Genomic DNA, 25,440 nt, shown 5'->3' on the forward strand with positions numbered 1-25,440 from the left:
TAGACGGGCGGACAAAAAAATGGACAGATAAAAGATGATGTATGGACAGACATGACCAGATTAACCTATAGACAGACAGACCTAAGACAATCATTCGAACAGTTTGACATATGGATGGACAGATTCAAATATGGATGGACAGACTAATGGACAGACATATGGTCAGATTAACGTTTAGATAGATGGACCTAAGACAATCATTTGGACAGATGGACATATGGATGGATAAATGGACAGCTGCTTGAAGGACAGACAGATAGTCTTATGTACAGACGACAAAAGGACAAACCGATGTATGGACAGATGGACATAAAGATGTCAGTTTGGACAGGTGGTAACATGGACAGACAAACTGACTAAAGTAAGGGTAGAGGTATGGATGGGCAAATAGACAACAGATGTATGGACAGACATATGGTCAGATTAACGTTTAGATATATGGACCTAAGACAGTCATTTGGACAGATGGACATATGGATGGATAAATGGACAGATCTAAGAAGGACAGACAGACGAATAGATAGATGTATGGACAGATGGACTTATGGACTTATGGACATGTGGATGATGTTTGGACAGGTGGTAACATGGACAGAGAAACAGACAAAGGTAAGGATGGGTGGTACCATGGACAACAGACATATGGACAGATGTATAGACAGACTGATGGATGGACAGAAGGACAAAAAATAGGCAGATGTTTGGACAGATGAACATAATGACAATCAACCATAACACAATCATTTGGACAGCTGGACATATGAATGGACAAATAGACAGATGTATGGATAGATGAACGGACATATGGATAAATGGATGTGTGGATTGGCGTTTGGACAGATGGTAACACGGAAGGACAAACAGACAGAGGTAAGGATGGACAACCTGAAGACCTGAGTCCTCCACCCTTGACTTAGGTCTGTGTGGAGGCAGAAGGATTATGTGAGGTTTATGGGATTATGAGAACAGTGCTGGGCAACGGATGACTTTCAGTATCAGTTATGAAATAAATGCGATGCAGCAATCACTCAAAAAATCATTCATTTTATGTATTTATCAATTTTATCTGCTGTATTTGATTTTTCCTTTTTAACATATTTGATTGTAAGTAATGCTTGTTAGTCAACATGTTCAAAAATGTAATGGGCATTAAAGTTCAATAAATACTCATGAGGTAGACGTTAGAAAATCAGTGAGTAATCGTGATTAACAATTATAATCATAATCTCAATATCAGTTAAAATAATCATGATAAGGATTTTATCAATTATCAAACACATGACACCTAAAGACATTTTTATCTTCTCCTTATAGTGGTCACATCTCAGGCATCAGAATCGTTTTCATCAGATAAATCAGTTTGAATTTAACAGGAAGTGTTAACAAATATAAAGCATAAAGTCGGACATTTGTGGATATCAATCCTGTATTTTCGACCTTTATAACTTGTGCTTGTTTCTGTAAATGTCTCATGTACTCAGCATGCATCCTGCAGAATCTCTGCAAAATAAAGCATGTTAAAACTTCATTAAACTGTGATATTTTTATGGTGGCTTATAATGTGAATTTAACCTGCAGCTCTCTCTGGTTTCTGTCAGGTTTTTGCATAAATAAGTTCAAACTCAGACATTTTATAATCAGCTTCTCGTCTTCATGTCTCACTGCTTAAATCCTTAAATATGAGAATAAAGTGACTCATCGTTTAAAGGGACAGAGTTCAGAACTCAGAAATGTATTAAAATGGTACAACTAGAAGAATGTGCTGTATGAGTTTTATTAAAATACATTTATTCCATTTCTTTTCTAGATTTTTCACATGACAGCTGAATGCATCTCCAGGAGATCCAGCTGGAACTAGCCAGGAGGTTAAAGGTCAGCTCTGAGAGGAGGAGTTAGTCTGAATGACAGCAGTGTGAGGGGTCCTTAAAGCCCACATGGTCACATGACCAGTCTGGACTCAAACCCACAAACAGCAGCAGGATATAAAGTCTGATTGTCTGGAGATCCTCTCATAAGACATGGGCTGGATCTCTGCAGAGCTACATGTTACAGTAACAACAAAGATCAGCAAAGATCAGACTTTTAGGGCAGATATGATCTTTTAGTTAAAACTACAGGAGTCTCAGTGTTCATTTGTCTTTATCTCTGCAGAGCAGGATTGAAACAAAAACATTAGGCTTATCTGCTGTGAAACAAAATGCTGAAAATGAACTGAAATCAATCACTTCCTGTTTGCCCTGATGAACTTCTATTTGTAAAGCATCTGAAATTGAGCAGCAGAAGTGATGTTCCTTTTCTGAAAAGCTGCAGGAGAAGAACCAAGCTGAGTTGACTTCATTTTGATAGAGGACTGTAAAAACTTCAGTTAAGCCAAAATGGCAGTACCAGTGTTGTCCAGTACAATCCACGCAGGGGTCACAGGTGGGCTGGAGCCTATCCCAGCCTATCCCATGCACGGGGAGAACATGCAAACTCCGCACAGAAAGGCCCTGACCGGGAAGCGAACCAAGGACCTTCTTGCTGTGAGGCAACAGCGCTGACCCCTGTGTAGCCCTGTCCAGTATAATCACAACTGTAAATTTGTACCAAATCCTGCAGCAGTATGTCAACCATGCTGCTTTATTATAGGAGTGAACAAAGGTGGATCATTTCTGACCCTTAAAACAACACAACGGTGAATCGTTCCTGATAACCAGGTTAAACTGGGGCTCAAACTTTCAGCCGGTGCATCAGCCTGCTGTGAGTAAAGAAAAAAGAAACAATACAAATTCTTGGTGCAGGATGCACGAGGCTCTGGGCGGGTTAGCAGCACAGGATGTTTGCATCCTGACACACATACACTCTCAGATTCTGGTTTTTAGGTTTGAGTACAAGGAGGTAAATTCAGTGATTTGTTCAAGCCTGTCAGCTGTTTGTGTCAAGCCATTTCTAAGAAAAAACAAATTCATGTTTCTCATCTTTCACCCTGTTCCACCTGATTATTTCCTACTTTATCTCCTCCTCTACAACAATAAACTGATTATCTTTGGGGTTTAAGATGCATTAGGATGTCTTCCTGTGCTTTGAGCAACTCCAATTCTTCACAGTTTTATTGTCAGTTTTATTGAATGAATGAATTCAGGAAAAAATGAAGAGATAAATCAGGGATGATAGTGATTGTTGACTGCAGCTTATAACCTTTTAAAACAGATGCACTACTTTCTATTAAAATGGTGCAGAAACAGAAATAATGGATCGATGCTACACTTATTTTCTAAGCAGAAATATTATTAATGTAGTTCATGTGATGATAAAGCCATTCACAGGCTCTCAGAAGTCACACTGATCGCTTTAATCTAGGAATGCACAATAATGGATTATTGCCAACATCTGATACAATAAGAGTTCCAAAATCATTTGAGCTGAGTGGAACATATAAATGTAGTTTAGACCACAGACTTCAGTCCTAAATCACATTTAAAGTTTCAGGAACAAGGATGAAAAAAGACTACAGCTGCATAGGTCTTATTATCCTGCAAATATACAGGTAATATAGACCAAAAGTGACAACAATTACAGGCTGATATTTACAGCAGATTGGGCCAATATTTACAGCTGATATAGGCTGATATTTACAGATGATATAGGCTGATATTTACAGATGATATAGGCTGATATTTACAGCTGATATAGGCTGACATTTACAGATGATATAGGCTGATATTTACAGATGATATAGGCTGATATTTACAGCTGATATAGGCCAATATTTACAGCTGATATAGGCTGACATTTACAGTTGATATAGGTTGATTTCACAGCTTATATAGGCCAATATTTACAGGCAATATTTGCAGATAATTTTATCATATTTAGACCAGCTCAGTTCGTGACTTATGACAAATATATTTACTGTATGATGTCAGATTTTGTCAATCTATGTGGTTTAAACACAAAATTATTGCAGATATAAAATTTTCATCCAAGGATCAGTTTAAATCAGACCCTCTTGTGTAATTATTTCAGCTATAAAGCGATAATCAAACTAATTTTAAACATATAAAATATTGTTACTGTCTGATGATATAACACTGTCACAGCTGGTTTTTAAAAAATCTTAATTTCTCTCTCCTTCTAAAGGATAAAGTCTTAAACATGTGGATCAGGGAAAATTATAACTGGTTTATAATCACATGTATGTCAAAAAGGGCTTTTCCAGAACTTAAAGGGTTAAATTAATCAATAAATGACATAATGACACAGAACCCCTGAACCTACCTTTGCATCTCTCCCAACATGAAGAAAACCACACTGAGACCTGATAAATGTGCTATTTTGACCGCTCTGCTCATTAAAACTCTCCCTGAGTTCTACCTTTGTGTCAGGAAGTAAAAACCCCGCTATGATTGTGTTTGTGTTTTTCTGGATTACCTGGTCTCGCGCTCTGAAAACGTCTATGAACGTGGACTCACCTTGAAGACATCTCCGTAGGTGCCGCAGCCGATCCTGTGGATTAACTCATAATCATCCAGGGGGTCCAGAAAGGAGACCCCGATACTGTCCATGATGGAGACAGAGACCCCGCAGAGCTGTGGACTAATCAGACATCACCTCAGTCACAGCTGCAGGTTTTAGAGCCACAGACGACGAACAGTTTCAGTGTTAACAGGACCCCCGGACCGAGCAGGATCAGACTAATCACCGGAGAGACCAGACCTGCGGACGGACCGTGATAGTATCCTGGCAGGGTGAAAGCATCTGTGGGAGTGCAGAGGTGCAGACAGTCCGGAGTGGAGCTGGAGTCAAAACACGCATGAGCAGAAACACAGCACACTGAAAGAAACATGGTGACACTGGTTTTAACCTCTACAGAGTACGGAAGCCTAAAGCTGTCGGGAAAAAATAGAGCGATGAAAATGGACACAAAACATAATGATCACAAAATACAGCAAACTGTAAAAAAAACATTTGTAGGACTTGATTTAATCTCCAAGGACCATGAAAGCCCAAAAATGCCAGGAAAAAGGAAGGATGAAAATGGACACAAAACATAATGATCACAAAATACAGTAAACTGCAAAAAAATAAAAAATAAAATAAAAATTAAAAATAAAAAATAAAAAATAAAAATAAATAAAATAAATAAAAAACAAACAAAAAACATGGTAACACTAGGTTTAACCTCTGCGGAGTAGGGAAGCCCAAAGCAGCCAGGAAAAAAGTGATATAAAAGTTTATGATAGAAAAAAAAATTCACATTAAGTCATGATTATGAAATGTTACAGGAAAGGATTAATGCCACTGGAAAAAATTACAGGACATTTAATAAAGCAGCGTACACAGTCTGCTAACAGGAAAAAAGCTTCTCCTGCATGAAAACACTAACGTAGCCAATGTAGCTTATGCAGTTCTATTAGCTGCATAAGCTACATAGATAACAAAGCTACTTAGCTAAAGTTAAAGCTCACAAAGCTCATGGGTATCTATAATAATGGAACTATGAAGCTAACATTAACTGTGTAGCTATGTCATCTAGGTAGCTATGCTGGCTTTAGCTACAATTGCTAAAGCATACGTTGCAAAAGCATACCAAGTAACATTAAATATGTAGCTAGAATTAGACCTTTTCCTCTGTTTTATTTATGAAAAGTTGTTTAGTCTGTAATGTTTATGAAGTGGTTATTTCATGAATGTAACTGCCAGACTTTCTTTATGAATAAAGATGAATAAAAAACTTTACATTTATGAACTATAGCTAATGCTTAACCTCATGGATATGGACAAATGAAGCTATTGCTTGCTATGTAGCTACACTATCTATGTAGCTAGCGCAGATACATTAACTTTAGCTATGTTTGCTAAAGCTCACATTACAAAGGCTTAAGCTAATGTGGCTACAGTGGTTTACATAGTAATGTTAACTATGTAGCTAGCATAGCTTTATCTCTAGCTAAAGCTAACGAAGCTAAAGCTATCTACTTCTAAAACAGGTTAATACATAATTTAGTCCCAGACTAGACCTCTGACCTTTTCTATTTTATTCATGAAATGTTGTTTTGTGTGGAATGTTTGTTATGTTGTTATCATATAAATGTGACTGCCAGATTTTGTTTACAATTAAAGTTGAAAACAAAAACAAAAACAAAAAACAAACTGGAAATAAATTGCAACAGCAAGTTACAGCACTTCAGCTCTGACAGACGGTGTCTGAAAGTAAGGTCCCTGGAGAGAGTCTGTCTGAGATCCGTGGTCTGCAGCCAGGCTGTGTTGGAATTCTGAGTAAAAATGTAAGAATTCTGAGAACAAAGTCTTCCAACTGAAAAAGAGAAAGGGTACGATTTTCTATAGCTTTTGGTCCTGTTTTTAAATTTTTTTTTAAATTTTGGGTTTGTAAGTTCAAATTAAGAATCTTTTGGTGGTAAAGGTTTATACATTTTCAGATGGCCTATACTTTACTGAAGCAACAATGAATGTGTATTTTTGTTGCTTTGGTAAGATGGTTATCAGCCAGTTTGGGTTCAAATAAATTACGATTTCCATGGTTTAAGATTATAATGGGACGTGTTTTTGACGACCTCTGGGCCCCTCCATGTGGTTCAGCCCCCGATAGCTCTCCCATAATTCCTCCCTTTTGGCCAGTTTTGATGAATAATTGTAATAAGTGTTCCTTGAATTATAGTAAACCTTTAGCCATAGATTTCAAAAGAACAGTTTGTCCATTGGCTTTGTTGTCACTTAGTCCTTACTTCTGGCTAATCCTGTACAAATACAGACTTATCAAGGTCTGCATGAGTAAGACAGGTTTTCTTTTGACCAGTTTAGTGTTTCTTAAATTTGTTGATTATAGACCCAAATTTAAAATCATGATTACATTACAGTTTCTAATAAAATGCATTGTTGTGTGCAATTTTCCAGTGAAAAGGACATTTTTAGGTCAAAGCAGAATATCACTGCTTTCTGGTTTCTTTGACTCAAAATAGGAGCATAATTCATTAAAACATCATGCTGTATAAAGGAGACTTAAAACTAGAGATTTAGATGATAAAATCATTAAGAAAATGTTTACCAATGAAATAAATCAGCTGACAAAGTAGGACCATTATCATGGATTGATTTATGAAAGCAGTGAAGTCGCCCTCTGCTGGACGTTATAATACTCCAGGTTCCGGCCTCCTGTGCTCTAGCTTCTGTTTTTTTACAGTGTAAACACACACCTTCACATGTCTTTCCATCTGATCTTTATTACTGGCAGATACAAAAACAACAACAAAAGGTAAAACCACGTTTGGGGCCCCCTAATGAAGCTCCATCTCAACAGTGCATGGTCTCCTGCTCCTCTCTACTGGTCTGAAATGAGGCCTAAGACTGGACTAATCGACACTAAAGGCCACCTACTGTAGAAAGAACCAAGGCAACGTAAGGCAACAAAGAGCTAGCAAGAAAGAAGCTGTCGATAGAGCACGGGTGGAAAATGTTACACAGTAACTATCCTAAATTAATCACTTCCAGGCTTCAACACGGTCCGGATGGGTGCTTTCACTCGGATTCTGGAGAAACTTTGGCTTCAAACGTCTGCATGTAATCAATCAGAAGTTAATAGTCAGTGTGCAATTGGCTGCCAATTAATACACAAACTAATGAGAGTTTACAATCAGGAAAAGTCTTCTGGTTTCCGGCGTAAGTTAAATAAAAACAGGATGAAATGTTCACTCCTTCAGTTTAAAACTACGGTGGCTGATGAGGGCAAACGCTGCAACGGCAGAAAAGACTTTCATTAGAAGAAAATATCTCAGACATGATCAAACAAAACAGAAACAAGACAGGAATGTGCTGTAGGTGAAAATTGCTGCAGAGTCAAAAACAAACAAAAAACAAAGCCAACAGAGAAATCCTGCATATCTGGTCATCATGACAGAAGTGCTGTAGTCTGGAGGAGGCGCTAAGTGCTACTAAATTTTAAAGTAGACATTTATTTCCAAAAGAAATTTTTTGGTCGCAAGATCGAAGCGATGTGCAAGGGCAGTGTCCACAGTTGTCGTTTTTGCAACCTGAGTTTCACTGTTTATAGAAAATAACAATAAAGGTTATCCACTGAACTTCAAGAAATCAAACTCAGATATCTAGGCTTTAAGTCAAACTTTACAAGAAAAACTCTAAATTTTCAAGCCTTAAAAGTTGGAAATTAACACTAAAACCGGATAATTTTTAAGATTATAGAGTTTAAAACAGCTGATTCTGTGTAGAAAAATCAGATCAGATGAAGCTGTTTGCCTTGCATAAGTCCTGGAGAAGAGAACCTATATTTACCTTTTAACTGGGCTTGATCAAGAAGGAAATCCGTGATTTTATTCCAGAATTATCACTGTATCAGAAGAATCAAGACTTTGAAGAAACACTGATATAAACGGGACTATTCAGAAGAAAATACATTGACATAATCAGGTGACGACTCTGATCCAGCCAGCATTTGGAGTTGAAATTTTCAAGTTTATGAAGTAAAACACACACCTTTCCAACTCAAAATTCTGAGTTTTGTTTCTCATAAACTAACAACTTAAAATTATATCTAATTTTTCAGCTCTTTGTTCTTAACATTTTCCCTTCCTTTAGAAAATTTCTCCACTGAAACATAAACAAAAGAAGGTAATCCTGTTCTGGAATTGGCAGTAGCTGCAAACCTGAAAACTCAAAAAGACTAGTCACATTGCTTTCTCTTTTGTTATTGTTGTTGACGAAGCAGGTATCGGAAGTCCCGCCTCTTCTTGATTCTGATTGGCTAGTGAGGAAGAAGTGACATTAACAAGTGTGGCGCTGTTCTTGAATGTGAGCTGTTTCATTTGAGAGCCTTTTGACAAAAAAACAGGCATTTAAACGTAATCGCTGATAATTATGGTTCTTTGATTGTGGGGAGATCAAAAGTGTGATTGTGATTAAAATTCAAATAATCGTACAGCTCTATTTTTGTATCTTCAGCATGCGTTAAGTGCTCTGCTTTCTGTGCATTTGTAGTCGAGCTGCATCGACTGATCACCAGGCTTTGGTGTATTCGTTTACAAGTGTGAAAAAAAACAAAAAACCTTTACGATAGCCTCAGTATCAGTTCCTGTAGATGGTATTCTTGATTAATGTGACTGCATAAAAAGAAATCTGGATTAAACTGTCGCTAACAATCTGTTATAGATTAATATTTTAACTTGAGCCACTAATCTGCAAGACACTGTGAACATAACACGGTTAGAAATCCTGACTGCCTGAAATGCATCAAAACAGATCGATGCAAACTTGATTTAACAAACATTTTAAAGACGTTCTTCTCTTCTTAATGGCTGGAGAAGCTAGACGTCTACATTTTACCATGATTTTGTTATTTCTGTAAACTTTATTTCCTTAATCGTAGGTAAACCTCACTGAAATCAGCTTCTGTTTCAGGCTCATACTGCCGAAACAACATAGTAGAACTGCCGTTGAACTGACTCATAAAACGATGGAGGAGCTTCATGATGCTACAGATCAAGAACTGATGGTGTTTACAGAGCCATATAGAAAAGAAAGTCTTCCCTGTAACACTTATCTTTAGCTTCACTGTGATTACTGAGAAGTTTTATGGGAGTCCTGGCGACTGTGATGACCAGATAGGCAGCATTCCTCTTTAATTATTCTTGCAGTAAGTGTGATTTCAATGCCTTTGTTTTGACTTCTGTTAGATTTTTGTTTTGGTGTATTTTATATTTTCAAGAGTCTGTAACGTCCGTTGATGCTGATGAAAACCTTTTGTTTGCCGTTGCAGCGCGTTTTCCTTTTACGCCATCAAACCTGATATGTGAAGAGTGCAACTGAAAATATTGCTGAAACTGAAGTGGAGAAACACGTAGAAAAGTCTGACGAATGAGAGCAAGATTTTCACAGTATGAGTCTCCTCCTCCTCTTTCTTGTCTACAGGGATTTGCGTTGCCTCTTCATGAACGACATGGAGTAATCTCCGCTCGGCGTGCTCTTCTGTCTCTTCATCTGGACCTGCGACTGCGCCGTAAGCTGCAGTTTGATGGCGCTGGAGTTCACCTTAGCGGCGCACAGCAGCTCCTTCATCCCCTTCATCTTCTCGCTCTGAAACACCACCACGGGCCCGGTAGGGGAGGAGGTGGCAGCGGGGGCTTGGGACGCCTCCTGCTGCTGTTGAGAGGAGGCAGAGGGGGATGAGTCTGGGCTGGGAGATTTGGGCTTTACTTCAGCGTCTCCTCGCTGGTTCTGGGAGGAGCGGCGGCGGCCTCCACCCTCGCCTACCTTCTTAGGCTGAGCTGGAGGAGGCTGGGCAGATGGCGAGGTGGGAGGAGCAGAGGAGGGAGGGGAGCCCTGATCCTCCAGCTTGGACTCTCTTCTCGGGCCTCGTCTACGGCCTTCACGCAGGTCGTCACTCGACTGGTCGTCTTCTTCCTGAGACTCGGGCTCTTTGGTGATGATGGAAACCTTCTGACGCACCTGTGACAGAAAACGCACCGCTGTTAGCTTTAACGCATCAACACGAGGCGAGTAAATCCACAGATTTTACTTGTTTGAGGCAAAATCAAGGTGAGACCATTTTTGATACCTATAGGATCTTAGAGGGCAAATTAAAGAAATAAAAATGCAAACAAAGATCAGGGTAAGAAGCAGCTGAGCAGAAACCATGAAACATGCATGACGCAGAATTTCAAAATAAGATGACTATAAATTTGTGTTTTGACACATAAATCATATATCTTAACACCCCTAATTGACACCTATTCAGACGTTTATAGGCAGACTCATAGTGGCATCTCACCTGAGCATCGAAGCGGCTCAGAGACTGGACCAGGTAGGTGGCCCAGCCCACGTGGAGGACCGGCGTCGGGCTTCCCTCCTCCCACTTACAGATGCCATCATAGAAACGCAGCAGGTGAGCGAAACATTCAGAGTCCTGCAGAGCTGAGAGAGCAGCCGCCTGCTTTGGCTCCTGAAACACAGAGAGAGAGACGAATTTATGAGACACATATACCAAAAAATCTAGTATACTGAGCAGTAGACCAGCAGGACTTAAAGGAAGGATTCTGGCTTAATGAAGGAGAAAAAAGTCCAAAAGTACCAGTCTGATCTTTGTTGCTATATAATGTCTACTCTTACCTTGAAGACTCTGAAAAGTAAACTCCAAAATGGTGGAGTCTAAACGTTGCTTCACAATAGGTGTGGCTGTTGCTTCATTTGATTGCATTTGCATTTGTTAAAAACAACACAAACATTTTTATTTGCATTATCTTCATCTTGTAATGATGGTCTGAGAAAATGCATATTTATAGAACTGTTAGTCTATTGTGTAGTAACAAGTCCTGTCTTATAATACATGATATTCGAGGAAATTGACCTAATAGTGTCCTCTTCTGAATCAAAATCCCTCTCCTGCTGAGATTACTCACCTTCTCTACTCCCTCTCCCCCCTCTCCTCCTTCTCCAGCACTCTCTGCAGCAGTAGCTGTCTCCTTCAGCAGGTTGGGGATCACATCGTTTGCAATGTCAAAGAACTCTTTGTAGATCTCCTCATCTTCACGGAAATAGTTATAGCTGCAGGAGAAGGAGGGTTTTTATCAAAAGGACAGAATAAAACAGCAGGATGTGACTGAAAAAGTGATTTCAAAAGTCTAATTTCTCTTCCTAAATCATCCAAAAAACCTCAGATAAAAGGACGGTCTGTTTGACTTTGATTTGGTGACCTCTAACATGATGATTATTGATCTAAACAAGAGTTCAACAAGTGAACCACTGAACTGTGCTCCATCGTTGACAAACGAACAAACTGTTTTAATGTACATTCCTGATAGAGAGGAACAATGGTGGAGCAGGAAGAGGAAGCCGATTGACCGAGAGGAATGTGAGCAGTGGAGGGTCAGCCATGATATTTTTAACCACAGGAGGAGAGAGAGTGAGGATGCAGAGCTCCACACTTCCTGTTTTAACACCACACCCTCAGAGAGGAACTGGGACCTGTTGTGGAGGCTAACTGGTCAACAATCTTAACCTTATAACAAAAACAAACTTCATCACTTTAAGGTTTTTTTTAAAACTAATGTGTCTGATTTCTAATTTCAGACTTCTTTTAATAATTTATAAAACTTTGAAAACACCACATCAGGAGTGATAGTTGGGTGTTTGCTGCCACTTTGTGGTCATTTGGTGAAACACCACCTGAGGCTGCTGTTGGCCTACATCTTGGAAAAATTGGACACCAATGATTGTTTTCATTAATAAAATCCCTACTGAAAAGGCCTGCACACACTTGTTCTTACAAAAAAAACCTACAACCTCATTTCCAAAAAGTCGGGTCACTGTGTGGAATGTAAACCCATATTTTGTTCACAACAGAACATAAAACAACCTATCAGATCCTGAAACTGAGACATGTTACCATTTCATGAAAAATATTAGCTCATTTTGAAATTAGATGGAAACAAAATATCTCAAAAAGTTGGGACGGGGCCACAAAAGACTGGAAAAGTAAGTGGTACCAATCAAAAACAGCTGGAGGAGCATTTTGCAGTTAGTTATGTTAAGTGTCATCAGTAACATAACTGGGTATAAAATGAGCATTTTAGAGAGGCAGAGTCTCAGAAGTCCATAATATCATCAAAAGATTCAGACAATCTGGAGAAATCTCTGTGAACAAGAGACAAAGCTGAAGGGGCCCTCAGGAGTCACTGCATTAAAAACAGGCATGATTCTGAACTGGAAAACACTGCATGGGCTCAGGAACACTTCCAGAAGTCACTGTCTGTCATCACAGTTGGCCATGCCATCCACAAATGACAGTTAAAGCTGGATCATAAAAGAAGAAGCCATATGTGAACAGGATCTAGAAATGCTGCCGTCTCCTCTGGGCCAAAGCTAATTTAAAATGGACCGAGGCTTAAGGAAAACTGTTCTGTGGTCAGATTAATGATAATTTGACATTCTTTTTGGAAACCACAGATGTCGTGTCCTGTGGACTAAAGAGGAGAGGGACAATCCAGCTTCTGCATCTCTGATGGTATGGGGTTGCATTAGTGCCTATGGTGTGGACAGCTTACAAATCTGGATAGACACTATCAGTGCTGAAAGGTAGAGAGAGGTTTAAGAGCAATGTATGCTCCCATTCAGACAACGTCTCTTTCAGGGAAGACCTTGACTTTTTCAGCAAGACACTGCTAAACCACCATCACAACAGCATGGCTTCACAGTAGAAGAGTCTGGGTCTTGAAGTGGCCTGCCTGTAGTTCAGACCTTTCACCAACAGAAAACATTTTGAGCATCAGAAAAGAAAAAATCAAGCAAAAAAGACCCAGGACTGTTAAGCAGCTAGATTCCTACATCAAACAAGAATGGGAAAACATTGCTCCCCCAAAACTCCAGCAACAGGTCTCCTCACTTACCAGACATTTACAAGCAGTTGTTAGAAGAAGAGGGGATGCTACACAATGATAAGCATGGCCCTGTACCTTCTATTTTGAGACATGTTGCAACTGCCAAATTCAAAATGAGTTAGTAATTTTCATGAAATGGTAAAATGTCTCAGTTTCAACTTATGATATTTTGTTTTTTGTTCTATTGTGAACAAAATGTGAGTTTATTAGATACAAATCATTGACTTTGTTTTTTATTTGCATTTTACACAGTAGCCCATCTTTTTTGGAATTTGTGTTTTACATAAGAACTATCAATTATGTGTTTTTCAAAAATATGAGCAAATCATTTTTTGAAAACCTCGGAGCAGACAGGCAGATGAAGAAATGAAAATTGATCTCAATTAAGTTTTCTTTGTAAAAATGAAAAAATTCGGATTTTACCACATTAAAACTGTGCATCCTTAATATCTCTGTTGGATTAACTTTTCAAAAACCTTCAAATTTCGAGGGAAATCTTTCAACAGACGTGTTTACCCTGCAATATAAAACCATAACATAAAGATTATTTTAAGAGCACTGTGAACTCACTCCTGCATGACCTGAGCAGCTTTGGCCCAGGCCCTCAGAGCGTCCCTGACGTTCCTGTGTCTGTAGTGGAAACCAGCCAGGTACATGTAGGGGTAGATGTGCTCGTTGTTGTAGTACTTCTGAGCTGACATGACCGCCTGACAGGCACAGAAAACAAGGAGTTAAAACCCTGATCCTGGTGTGATCTCCTCTTCTTAACAGCCTTCATGATGAATGACTTTTACCTTGAGGTGGATCTCCAGAGGACTCTCCTTTCCTGGGATAGGATCCTGATCTTCAAGGTCAGCCAGAGTGCCCATGGCCATGGGATACCTGGGAGATACAGGAGGGGGTTTGGTTTACTGAAGGTTATTCTTTTAGTGGACAGGCTGTAAGCTGTGAAAAAATGATTTTCCTCTCACCTGTCCAAGTCTCCTCGCTCGTACAGCAGCCAGAGAAGTTTCTGTGAAGGAGGATATATTATTAAAAACCATCCAATGAGGACTGAGTCTCAGAGGAAATCTGGGGGGAGAGCTGGTTCTTAAAGCTTCCAGATTAGTGAGTTTTTGACTTAGTGTGGTGTGTAGATGCGTGCGAATACCAAAGGTTATTTTCTAAGTCGTAGTGATAGGGGAAAGGCAGTGGGAACACCATGCCTCAGTTTATTATCATAACTAGCTCAGTTTCATTTTGACTCTCTGAAATGTCCCTCACTTTTTCCTGTAGCATTGATCATGAAACTGAAACTGGTGGTTTCTGCACAGACGCGTTCCTCACCTGCTGTAGCTGCAGGAGCTCGGAGCTGTCAGTGTGGAGGTCAAGAGACGGGTTGATGGCACAGACCATGAACGCCACCTCCATGTTTCTGTCACATTTCATGTAGGAGCCCTTTAGATAGAGCCAGCTCTGAGGGAAACACAAAAACATCTGAGGTCAACAATGGCAGGAAATGCAAATACTATACAGGACATATTTAGTTAACGTCTGTCTGCACCACCATGACTCAGGGAGGGGAATTCCACTGGCTGACACATTTCTGGATCCTGTGAGGTTTGTCATCTTTCTGAAGCTGCAGAGAGCTAACCACCATAATGGATGGACTCACAAATCTTCAGTTCAAATGAGTTAACTTTGTACTTTTAACTTGATCTAGGCCGGGGAGTTTAAGCCTTTAAAGAGCACTGCTACAGGGATGAGCAATGGAAAAATCTGAATGTATAAACAAAACTGTTCAGACACACAGGCAGGCTGCCAACCTTTTCATAATTCATAAATCTTTTAGCTACACACATTGTTTTGTGGGGTTTTATAATTTCATCTTCAATTATCAAATTATTTTGTTTTTGAGATACTTAATGATTAAGTCTGATATCACTGATTTTATTGGTTTGAGTATTTGAGCATTAATTCATGCTTTTATTTTGAAAGACGTGGTAGTTTTTGGCACCAGGACGGGCAGGTAGGAGGATGGGTAGGGACCTGGGAGGGTGAAAGTTTTTTTTTACCAGGAAGGCAAGAGTAAAGAGATTGCTAATTTGTTTGTCAGACAACTTTGTTGAATAGAAACAAAAGAAACAAAATTTTTTGTCTGGACACTGACATTTTTGATCCTGCATAAGCTCCACTATTCCCATACCAATACTGATTAGTTTCCATTTGAAGTCCGTGTTTGTCTTATGACAGAAGCAAATCCCTGCTTCAATATATGATCACCACTGCATGAACATGTGATTAGGGACAGTAAAGGAGAGGAGAAGTCTGCTGGTTCACGCTGGGCAAATAAATAATATATTTGTATAAGATATACTCTGTTTCATTTAAGATAATTCCTTAAATACATGGTAAACTGATATCATAATGCTAATCCTGTGGCTAACTTGTCGCTTCATCATGACTGGAGGAAGCTGGAGCTCATCCTCACCTTCTCACTGACTCCAGCTGCGACAGTCTGCCCTCGTCTGTCCTCGTTCCCCTTCCCATGCCAGGTGACTTCAGCCGTCTCTTCCCCGTTTTTACCAAAGATCACCCAGGCATGATCCTCAGAGAGCGCTAGGTGGACATCCTTCAGTCCCAGAACCTGGCATGCCGCCACCACAGCAAACGCCACCCCTGAGCTGTCCAGTTTGGTACCTGAAATCAAAGGTTACTTTATCCTCCGTGACATACGTTTTCATGATTATTTATTTATTGGGATTACTGTGGCACCGTACCAGTGATGAGACTGAACAGTGACTGGATGTGAGCCCGGTCCTTAAAGTACGAGCGGCTCAGACTGTTCCAGATCACATCTGAGACTTTCTTCACCAGCTCCCTGCTGGACCCGGCTGCGGTTCTACGGTACTGCGACAGGTCCACGGCGCCGCGGATCTGTGCAGTGAAGCGCTCGTACAGTGCAGAGATCATCCCCAGCTCCACGGTGGGGAAACATGAGGTGGGACAGTCTGGCTCCAGAGGCTCAAAACGAACCCCGGGGACATTTATAGGGATAACACGGTTCACAGCAAGGAAGTGCTCAACGAAGCCCAGGACCAGTGAGAGGAGGGCGAGGTCTGGCTCAGACTTGCGGAGCTCAGCGTCAAACAGCTGAACCACGCCGTCAATCCCCCGCAGAGGGAAGTGCTTCTTCTGTGACGAATGCAGACCCATTGCGAATCAGACAATCCCCTTACCTAAAGGACTAGAAGATACGGAACAGGGGGTCAAACCAAAAACCAAACCACATAATAACAATGTCAACAAAGTATTAACAGACTTTAGACATGATTTTATACCTCTAAGATCCCCTCATTTGTCTGTAGATTTAAACAATAATAAATCAAAAAAGGATGTTTTATGTCTGATCTACATTTATACATCCACATAGACATCAGCTTAAATGGATCAGGAAATATCAGCCAATCAGATGTCAGCAAAAATCCAATATTGTTTCATTTTTGTTGATATTAATCTACACTCAGTACCCCATCATGACAAAGTGAAAACATAATTTATCAGAAAATATTTTTTGCCAATTTATTTAAAATAAAAACTATAATTCCAATTGATAATCATAATTTAAGTATTTTCCCCTCATATTCTCTTTTCCTTCCCTTTCATAGCTGTTTGGGACGGGAATGCAAGATACTGGATTTCTGCAGATAGCCAGTGAAAAGCTTTCATGCATGGTAAATAAATTTGCTACAATTATCAACATAAATATCTGTATCTGCAAATATTTATCAATTCAATAACTGATATATAATTAATATTTTGTAAATATTCCCATATTATTTTACCAAAGTTTTTATCCTCCTAATTAGTGTATTTTTCACGGTTATTTTTTACTCCTTTAGTTATATTTACGCGTTTTTCACATCTTGTACAGCACTTAACTCTTTTTTATTAAAAATAAATAAATTTAAGACATCAATCAAACTCCATTTTTTATGTACCTCCAAATATTTAAAATAAAATTTAAAAACATTTTTGGATTATATAAGTTAGATTTATATATTAGAACGACATTCTTATCAGAAAATACCGACTTCACACAATAAAACTCTAGTAAAAGACGTATAAATGTTAGATAATTAACCGAAGTAAGTATTAAATCTATAGTCTATCTAATCCTGATGACATTTAGATAAATAAAACATAAACAAGGACACTGACTGACTGTAGATCAGCTCCTGTTGTTGCATAATGTTGTTACATGAATGCCGCTATCTGTGGCTGTATGGCGCTATGGTGGGCGGGGCACTCTACAGCTACAGCTACAGACATTCAATGGAGAGATGCTAAATGAAGCTTTATAAGGCTAATAGTATTCACGTCATAGGTACAAATATACTCAAATTATCACGGATAATTATAATTCTCTATTTAAGACACAAATACTCCGATAGAAACTGTTAATGTGCTAGCCTGCGTGGTCGGCTTTTCCAGGCTAACTAGCTCTGTTTACTAAGTTAAGTTACTATTACGGCTAGTATTTCACCCCAAGGTGTGAGTTCATGTTTAACATGAAGTAATACAGTAAAATAAAGTAAAGAAATATCTGGAGACAACGATCTGACCCAGACTAAGGCACTCAGCTCCATGAAGCAGGTGGCTGGATGATGGGAGAGCAGCTAACAAGCTAACGAGCTGCTAGTTAGCTAAACTCACCACTCAACGATAACGCTCCAGCCGTTACTACTCTCGCGGGATAAACCGCTACAATCCACCACATTGCCGAGTCGTTCTACGTTTGTATTACCATTAAATTACACTGATTTTTAGGAGGCTACGTACCTGTTTTCTCACAGACTCTGCCACATGTTTTTGTTTGTGTACCCCTCTTTTGCCGCGCACTTCTGTCTGCCAGAAAATCAATTTCGGTGCGTCACCAGCCTCTACGTTTGCGCGCGAGAGCAGATCTCAGAATAGTATACTCGCATCTTTTAAGTGCCATTGAAATCTGTTAGCCCCATCCATGTACTTACAGATCTACATCACCGCGCACACCCTTTTTCTTACGTATTCTGGGAAATGAAGTTTGTAGTAATATATTCGTTCGCATGCCCAGTAGAGGGCAGCATCCTGCTATAATGTGATGAACTGTTACCAAATGGAACAAAGGTAACCATTACATAATGGAAAACTTACTATACATTGTGTACAATCGCATTGAACTGAACTTTGACCCTGAAGTAAAGGCTTCTGGATAATTAATCAAACTATTCTATTAAAAATGTGTACCCTGATTTGCATTGCTTCAACATGAATTCGTGTAACTTCTAATTTGGACATTCAGTTTCTTTTATAATAAATACATAAAGCACCATACCGCCAACCAACGACATGACAGTAAATTACACAAAAATAAAAACTGCACATTTGTTAGGAGCAGATTGTAACACGGTGTCTTGTCTGTGTTCAGGAATATTCTTTATGTTGCCTTCACATGCTGTGGGATATTTCTATATCACGCATGACTAGTTCAAAAGTCGTCTTGTGCAGGGTTATTTTATTTTTACAGAAAAGAGCTGTAAGAATTTTTAACTTTCACACTTTTTGAACAACCAAGGCACTGTTAATTCCTATACATGCCATAAAAATTTAAGATTAAGTTGGCCAGTAGCCAACTTTTCAAAATGTTGCTAATCAATTTATACAATTGAGATAACTCTCTCCCTCTTGGTTAAACTGTATGACAGAGGTTGCAATTATAAAAACAATAAGAGTTTTATCATTGAAATATGCAACAGTTTGTTTTGTTTTGTTATGTTTTTTAATCATTTCAGTGTGCGGAAATGTTACCAATGTTTTCTAAGAATTAAGACAATGGTAAAGATGGAAAAAAGGAAAATAACAAAACCCTAGGTATTAAGTAGCAAATAAGCAAAGGCCCTTTTTACAAAAAAATTTGACTTGGTGTCTGATGCAGATACAAATAACATGGAAGAAGATTGAAAATAGGAATATTTGGAGACTAAAAAAGTAATAAGGCTGAGACAAAGTACTAAGAGGGCCCAAAAAAATATTAATGGACAAGGAACTTGAAGAGATTATTCTAGAAAAACATCATAGCAAAATAAAACATCTGAAATAGATTCTTTATATATATATATATATATATATATATATATATATATATATAATTCTTAAGTTTATGTTGTAATATTTCGTCCACTTTTAAGAGCTTTGAAAGAAAAAGAAGGGACAGGTAGACAGGTATTGAAATAATTCATCGCTGACATCGGTGTACTTGACTTTATGAAGTAACTAATATTTCCGAGCCTGTGTAAGGACTCTGAACGCCCACAGCCCGACATGTTTTTTTGCCCTCCATTATTCCGCCTTGTTTCCCTCCATCATCTCCGCTCTGCTCTCAGTGCTCAGACCTACCGTTAAGGTGCAGACCCGAGTCCCGCTCTTGGGGTAAATAGAGGAAAGTCAGACGACATTAACGCCTTCAAAAGGACAGTTTAAGACTTTTTAAGCTTAAATAAAGATATTTTAGCGCCTTTGAGCAGTTGATTTACAGTAAAATGGATCCAATGACTCAGTCCGCCCAGATATCATCGTCGCAAGGGTTTGCCGATGGACAGAATTCAGCTGCCAAAGAATCAAAGATGTCCGGTAAGAACCATAGTCATGCTAAGCCACTTAGCTGAATGATAATTTAACTAATATTATCATTTATTGACGGAAAGCCATTTAAATGTCGTGTTATAGACTTCCACATTAATGGTTCCATTGTCAAGTGCACCAACCCTATAATTAAAGTTAGCTGTGTAGAAGCAGTTATAATTAATATAGAGTTTTATTTAGCCTGTTTGTAGCTGTTTAAGCTAGTATCAGCTTTAACTGGAAACACCTGTGGTAGCTAATGAACAGATCCAGCACGCCACCAATCATCCCCGCTGTAGATCTAGGTTTCTCTTTCTTATATGGTATTATGCGGAGGTCCCACAGGGCAACGACAAAAACATTTCAGTAAATGTTAAATACATAGAAATAGTTCACAAAATACTGAATTATATTGAACTTAAGTGAGAACTCTTAGGGCCAGGACGCAGTTGTTTACTGTAAAAGTTAATTGTTCTTCTTGGTTTGATTATGATTTTTGTATATTTGATTGATTTGTAATTGTTTTAAATAAATAAGATTAAATACATTAAATTTTTCATGACATACAAATATTTTTTGAGTCACAAACAGTAGGTTAAGTAGAAAGACATTGAGAAACACATTTAGTTAACCTAAAAAATTTAATAATTTATATTCAGTAGAACATAAAACTGTTTACAGGGTCAGAAAAAACATGGGGGAGTGGCAAAATTGCATTCATTGATGATTTATATATAGGCTGATATTTACAGCCGACACAGGTTGACATTTACAGCTGATATAGGCTAAATAGGCTGATATTTATCGCCAAAGTACGCCAATATATACAGATTTTTTTAAATAATCGGCATTCATTAAGTATTCTTATGTGTTTAAAAAAAACATTTAGGAGTTTAGGAGTTTTTAAAAAGATGCATTTATTAAAATGTTTTTGCTCTTGTCCTCTTGGGCTTCCATATAATTCTCTATACAAAACGTGTATATTAACCTTTAAGTAGCATTATAAACAAGCAGAGGCTTCTTGTAGATCATGAGATAAGACATATAATCAAGCATGGTTTAAACTGAGCAGCGATACTCTGTGTCATATAGTAAAAATGTTGTTATTTGGGTCTAATTTAGAATTAAAGAGAAAATTTAGTAAAAATGCATCCTCTCCATCAGATTTAATGTTGCAGCCTGAATCCTTCCGGCTGTTAATGTAGTCTGACATCATGCTCTCCTCGACGCTTTTGCTTGGTGATTCATAAATAAACATTACTTGACAGTTTTTACAAAGACATTTGGTGTGACAAAGCTTGACGAAATGTTGCGATACTCTGCAGTGCAGAGGCATTGTTACTGGGCGAGTGCCAGGGAAGGGAGGACTCTTAAAGGCACATTGCTCTTTTTGTGTCAGTGTCTTAATAACGCCAGCAGCCCCAGAACAAAAACACGGAGCCCATAGAGCCTCAGCCTCATCGTTCCTTTATGTCTAGAACCAGTCCCTGTGTAGTTTAGTGGTGTTTTTAGAGTCCCCGGTCTAGACGGGCATGATTAATTCAAAGGAGCAGTGTTGTTGTGGCCCACCCAGCTGGGCCTTATTGACGCACTGATTGTGAATTATACAGAGGGAGTGGCAGCTCCAGCATCACTCTGTTTGTATGTTTGTGTATGTGTGCCTTAAGCTGACTGATTTGATCCACAACAGCCACTACATGTGAGCCTCACGCCTTCAAAGCCATCTCCTCTTAATCGAAAGGATTGTGGGATTTAAAGACTTACAGCACATGTGTTCATGGGCGTGAACCATACGAGGCAGGGCGTGGCATTTGATGCCTCCCTGAGAGACGCTATCACAAAGGAAAGGAAGGGGAAATTATCAAATCAAGATCTGAGGGAAAGAGTAAGGATAGAAGGGCAATGATAGGACATGTTTACAATTATATGGTGATTAGAAACATGGCAACAAGGCCCTAATAATATTATTTGAATCATTTTTTTTATTGTTTGAGTCCAGTAGTTCTCTGGTCCAGTGTCAGGACCCACCACCTCCTTTATGAGAAATCCAACCCAAATTTCCCATAAGATTTCAACTACATTTTTTCCCCTTATGCCATGTACGTGGGGATTTTTATCATGATTTCAACAGATAACTGTCATGAAAAACCAGCTTTATAAACTCTCTATATAAAATTAAATATAAAATTATTGCAGTTTAAAACAAACAAAGGAAGGATGATGATCTATAAAAACAATCACATTGTGAAGTGCTTTGGGATCATCTTAAATTGTCCAGTTTTAAAGCATTAAGGCTAAAAGTGGATAACAAAATAAGTTTTCAGTGATGCATGTTCATACTGCATAACGATGAATTATAACACATAAGATTAATCCAGATTTTTACTGATTTACAGCACTTTTCTCAGCTAAACATGTCTACAAGCAGAACTGTCCTGAGGTATTTTCTGTTGTCTACCTATGACTATAATTTCAGGATAGACTCAGAAATGTCGCAGTGATAATAAAGACGTCTTCAGCAGTCCCGTCCATAAAGATCAGGGCTGTTTTTCCCCTGACATCTAACCCAAACCTGAGTCATTCCTGCTCTGCTGAGTCACTTTAGAGTGATGGCTTTGGGCCATAAACTCTGAGTCTGCATCATATGGAGGAAAGGGTCTTGGATGTTATCCACCTACTCAGAAATGAAGAATAAATGCGGATATTTTTTAGTTTATTTGACGTAAAAACAAATGAAATCATGATTTTCTTTTAAATGGGAAATCACCTACAGCTCCAAGCAAATGATTATTTTTGAATAAGCTACATCACATGCTGCGCTTTTGCTGAGAGCTTTACTGTAATGCATGAAATTTAATTTATCAGTACAATTAAGTACAATAGGAGTAGAGCTGGGCAATATAGACGATTTTAAGATATATAGGCTATATATGTGTATATATATATATATGTATGTATGTATATATATATATATATATGTATATACAAATATTTTAGAAACCTTTCAAAAACTTTCAAATTTTATTGTTATTTATTTGGCAAATAACAAACTGAAACAACTAGATAGTCCTTTTTCACACATAATAACCAAAAAACTTCATATTTTGTATGGCCTCTTTTGGCCTTGATAACAGCTTGCATTCTTGCTGCCATTGTTTTTATGTACTTTTCCACAGTCTCTCTTGTTATTGAGTTCCAACTAGTTTCTAGCTGTTCCCACAGACTTGCTTTAGATGACACGTTTGTGCTATTATTCTTTGAATCTACTAAATCCCAAATTTGTTCAACAGGATTCAAATCCGGACTTTGACTTGACCAGTCCATCAGTTCCAGTTCTCCAGATTCCTTTTTCTTGGTCAAATAGTCTCTGCACAGCTTTGAAGTATGCTTGGGGTCATTGTCTTGTTGGTATATGAACCCACGACCAATCAGATTCAGTCCAGAAGGGATTCCATGATGCACTAAGATGTTGTGCTAGACGTTCTTGTTCATGATACCGGGGATTTTCACTCATTTGCCCACGCCGTATCCACAAATGGAAACCCATACCATAATGGAATCTCCACTGTGTTTCACTGTGGGTGCATCTGGCATCAAAACATTCTCCAGCTTTTCTGCGGACATAAACACAACCATGCTGACCCAAGAGGTCAAACTTAGACTCGTCCGTCCAGAGTACCCTCTTCCAGTCATCAACAGTCCAGTGTTTGTGCTCCCTGGCAAATCTGAGGTGTTTCTGGATGTTTGCAGGCCTCAATAATGGCTTCTTAGCAGCTATTCTTCCCTTTAAGCCTTGTTCCGTCAGTCTTCTGCTTATGGTCATTCTGGAGACTTTCTCAGACTCTGATCTAGAAGCATTCATCTCTGCCTGAAGATCAGCAGTGGTCTTCCTTCTGTCTCTAGTGCTTCAAATCTTGAGGTGTCTGACATCTGCTTCAGTTAACTTTGGTTTCCTGCCTCTTCCGTGGCACATTTTGTAAGAACCAGTCTCGGCAGTTGACTCCAAAGCATACTTGACCACACTGAGAACACTTTATGCCTTTCCCTCTTTGTCTAAGATGATAGCGGTTAAATTGATATATTGATTTGAAAAATACTGACAAGGCCTAATTTTCAGTTAAAGAGTTTACATTAACAACCAGTAACAGTATCAACAGTTATTGACCTCAGGATAATCAGTTTCAATATTCAGGCTAAATGGGGAATTATTTGATTTTATTTAAGGATCATGTATAATATTAATAAAACTAAATATTACTGGTATGTTTGACACCACAGCACCAAAAATAGAGTTTCTTACTACCCAATATTTGGCAGTTTATTGCTTTTAAGGATAAAAAATGCAGGCACACTCATGACAAATAAATTGCACAAATAAAGTTGCCAATATTTGGAAAAGTAAGTGGAACTGTTGAGGACTGAGAGGTTTTCCTGGTCCTTGCCAGTCAGTTTCACCCACTTTTTTTTTAAAATACCATCTTGTTTAGAGTAAGATGGGAACATTTCTGGTTTTCATTTGTAAACAGTTTCAGGCAAACTACTTACCATTTTGTAGAATTCACAAATGTGTTGACAACATTTGAAAAGTGGGAGAAATTGGTGGGAAACAACAGTTCCACCTACATTTCCAATTGTTGCCCACCTGTGAGGAGTGAGTTGGCAGCATTTAACATTTTAAATGATCAAATATTAAAGGACTACTCCTCAAATATGTGTAACTTGCCAAAATATGTTAGCAACAATTAGAAAAGTGGGTGGAACTAACAAGGCAGCCCTCGCTCCTCCATTTCCACCTGCTATTTCAAATGTTGCTGATTTGGACAATCTAGACTGTTTGTAGGATTGGCATGGAGCATTATTAGCATGTTTTTAATTTAAACGGTTGCAGGAAACTCCTGCAAATTGTCCAAAAAGTTGGCAACATTCAGGAAAGCATGTGAAACTTCTGAGGACACTTGCCAAATGTTGCTTACTTTGTTCAGTTTAGATGATTTGCAGAAGTTCAGTGGGAACTTTAAGTGTTTTTGTTAATAAACTCCTGCAAACAGTCTAAATTGCAAACATGCATTGGCACATTTGGCAAAGTGAAAGGATCTGTGAGGAGTGATGATTCCACAAACTTTTCTAAATGATGCCCACCAGTAAAAAGCAAGTAGGAAACATTTATTGTGTCAGTTATCAAAAATTGCAAGGTGACCCATTGCACGATGTCAAAATTGCCCAAATACATCCACAATCTTTAGAGAAGTGGATAGAACTGGTGAGGAAACTCTCACTCCTCGCTGCGTCCGCCCTCTTTTTCTCAAATGTTGCCAATGTACTTCTGCAATCCATGCCATTTGCAGGAATTTGTTATGGAGCTAGTTGGAAACATTTTGTGTTTTGTTTTATGAATAATTACTGGCAAACTCCTCCA

At 38.6% G+C, this 25,440-nt stretch overlaps 3 protein-coding genes across 7 annotated transcripts in view; 1 reads left to right on the forward strand and 2 right to left on the reverse strand.

The window, feature by feature from the left end:
• Window positions 1-4,780, reverse strand: part of map4k2 (mitogen-activated protein kinase kinase kinase kinase 2) — a 42,445-nt gene extending 37,665 nt beyond the window's left edge. For all 4 annotated transcript variants that reach the window (XM_041779434.1, XM_041779432.1, XM_041779433.1 and 1 more), the window contains exon 1: window positions 4,452-4,780. In XM_041779434.1, coding sequence (XP_041635368.1) covers window positions 4,452-4,544 — 93 coding nt within the window. In that variant the 5' untranslated portion in view covers window positions 4,545-4,780. The remainder of the gene's footprint in view (window positions 1-4,451) is intronic.
• Window positions 4,781-7,200: 2,420 nt separating this feature from the next.
• On the reverse strand, window positions 7,201-18,290 carry men1 (multiple endocrine neoplasia I). Its single transcript, XM_041779803.1, has 10 exons — window positions 18,204-18,290; window positions 16,142-16,608; window positions 15,853-16,061; window positions 14,709-14,837; window positions 14,354-14,394; window positions 14,177-14,264; window positions 13,953-14,089; window positions 11,406-11,550; window positions 10,778-10,948; window positions 7,201-10,455 (listed from the first exon to the last, which is right to left on the reverse strand). Exons 2-10 carry the CDS (start codon window positions 16,575-16,577, stop codon window positions 9,913-9,915), a joined length of 1,899 nt encoding a protein of 632 aa, XP_041635737.1. The 5' UTR covers window positions 16,578-16,608; window positions 18,204-18,290; the 3' UTR covers window positions 7,201-9,912.
• A 1,453-nt stretch (window positions 18,291-19,743) lies between these two features.
• rtn3 (reticulon 3) overlaps window positions 19,744-25,440 on the forward strand; it is a 51,286-nt gene continuing 45,589 nt past the window's right edge. The window contains exon 1 of one of the 2 annotated variants that reach the window (XM_041778966.1): window positions 19,744-20,033. In XM_041778966.1, the coding sequence (XP_041634900.1) occupies window positions 19,943-20,033 (91 nt within the window). In that variant the 5' untranslated portion in view covers window positions 19,744-19,942. The remainder of the gene's footprint in view (window positions 20,034-25,440) is intronic. The other variant, XM_041778967.1, reaches the window with a different exon arrangement.

This window comes from Cheilinus undulatus, linkage group 22, assembly GCF_018320785.1.
Source record: "Cheilinus undulatus linkage group 22, ASM1832078v1, whole genome shotgun sequence".
NCBI lineage: Eukaryota > Metazoa > Chordata > Actinopteri > Labriformes > Labridae > Cheilinus > Cheilinus undulatus.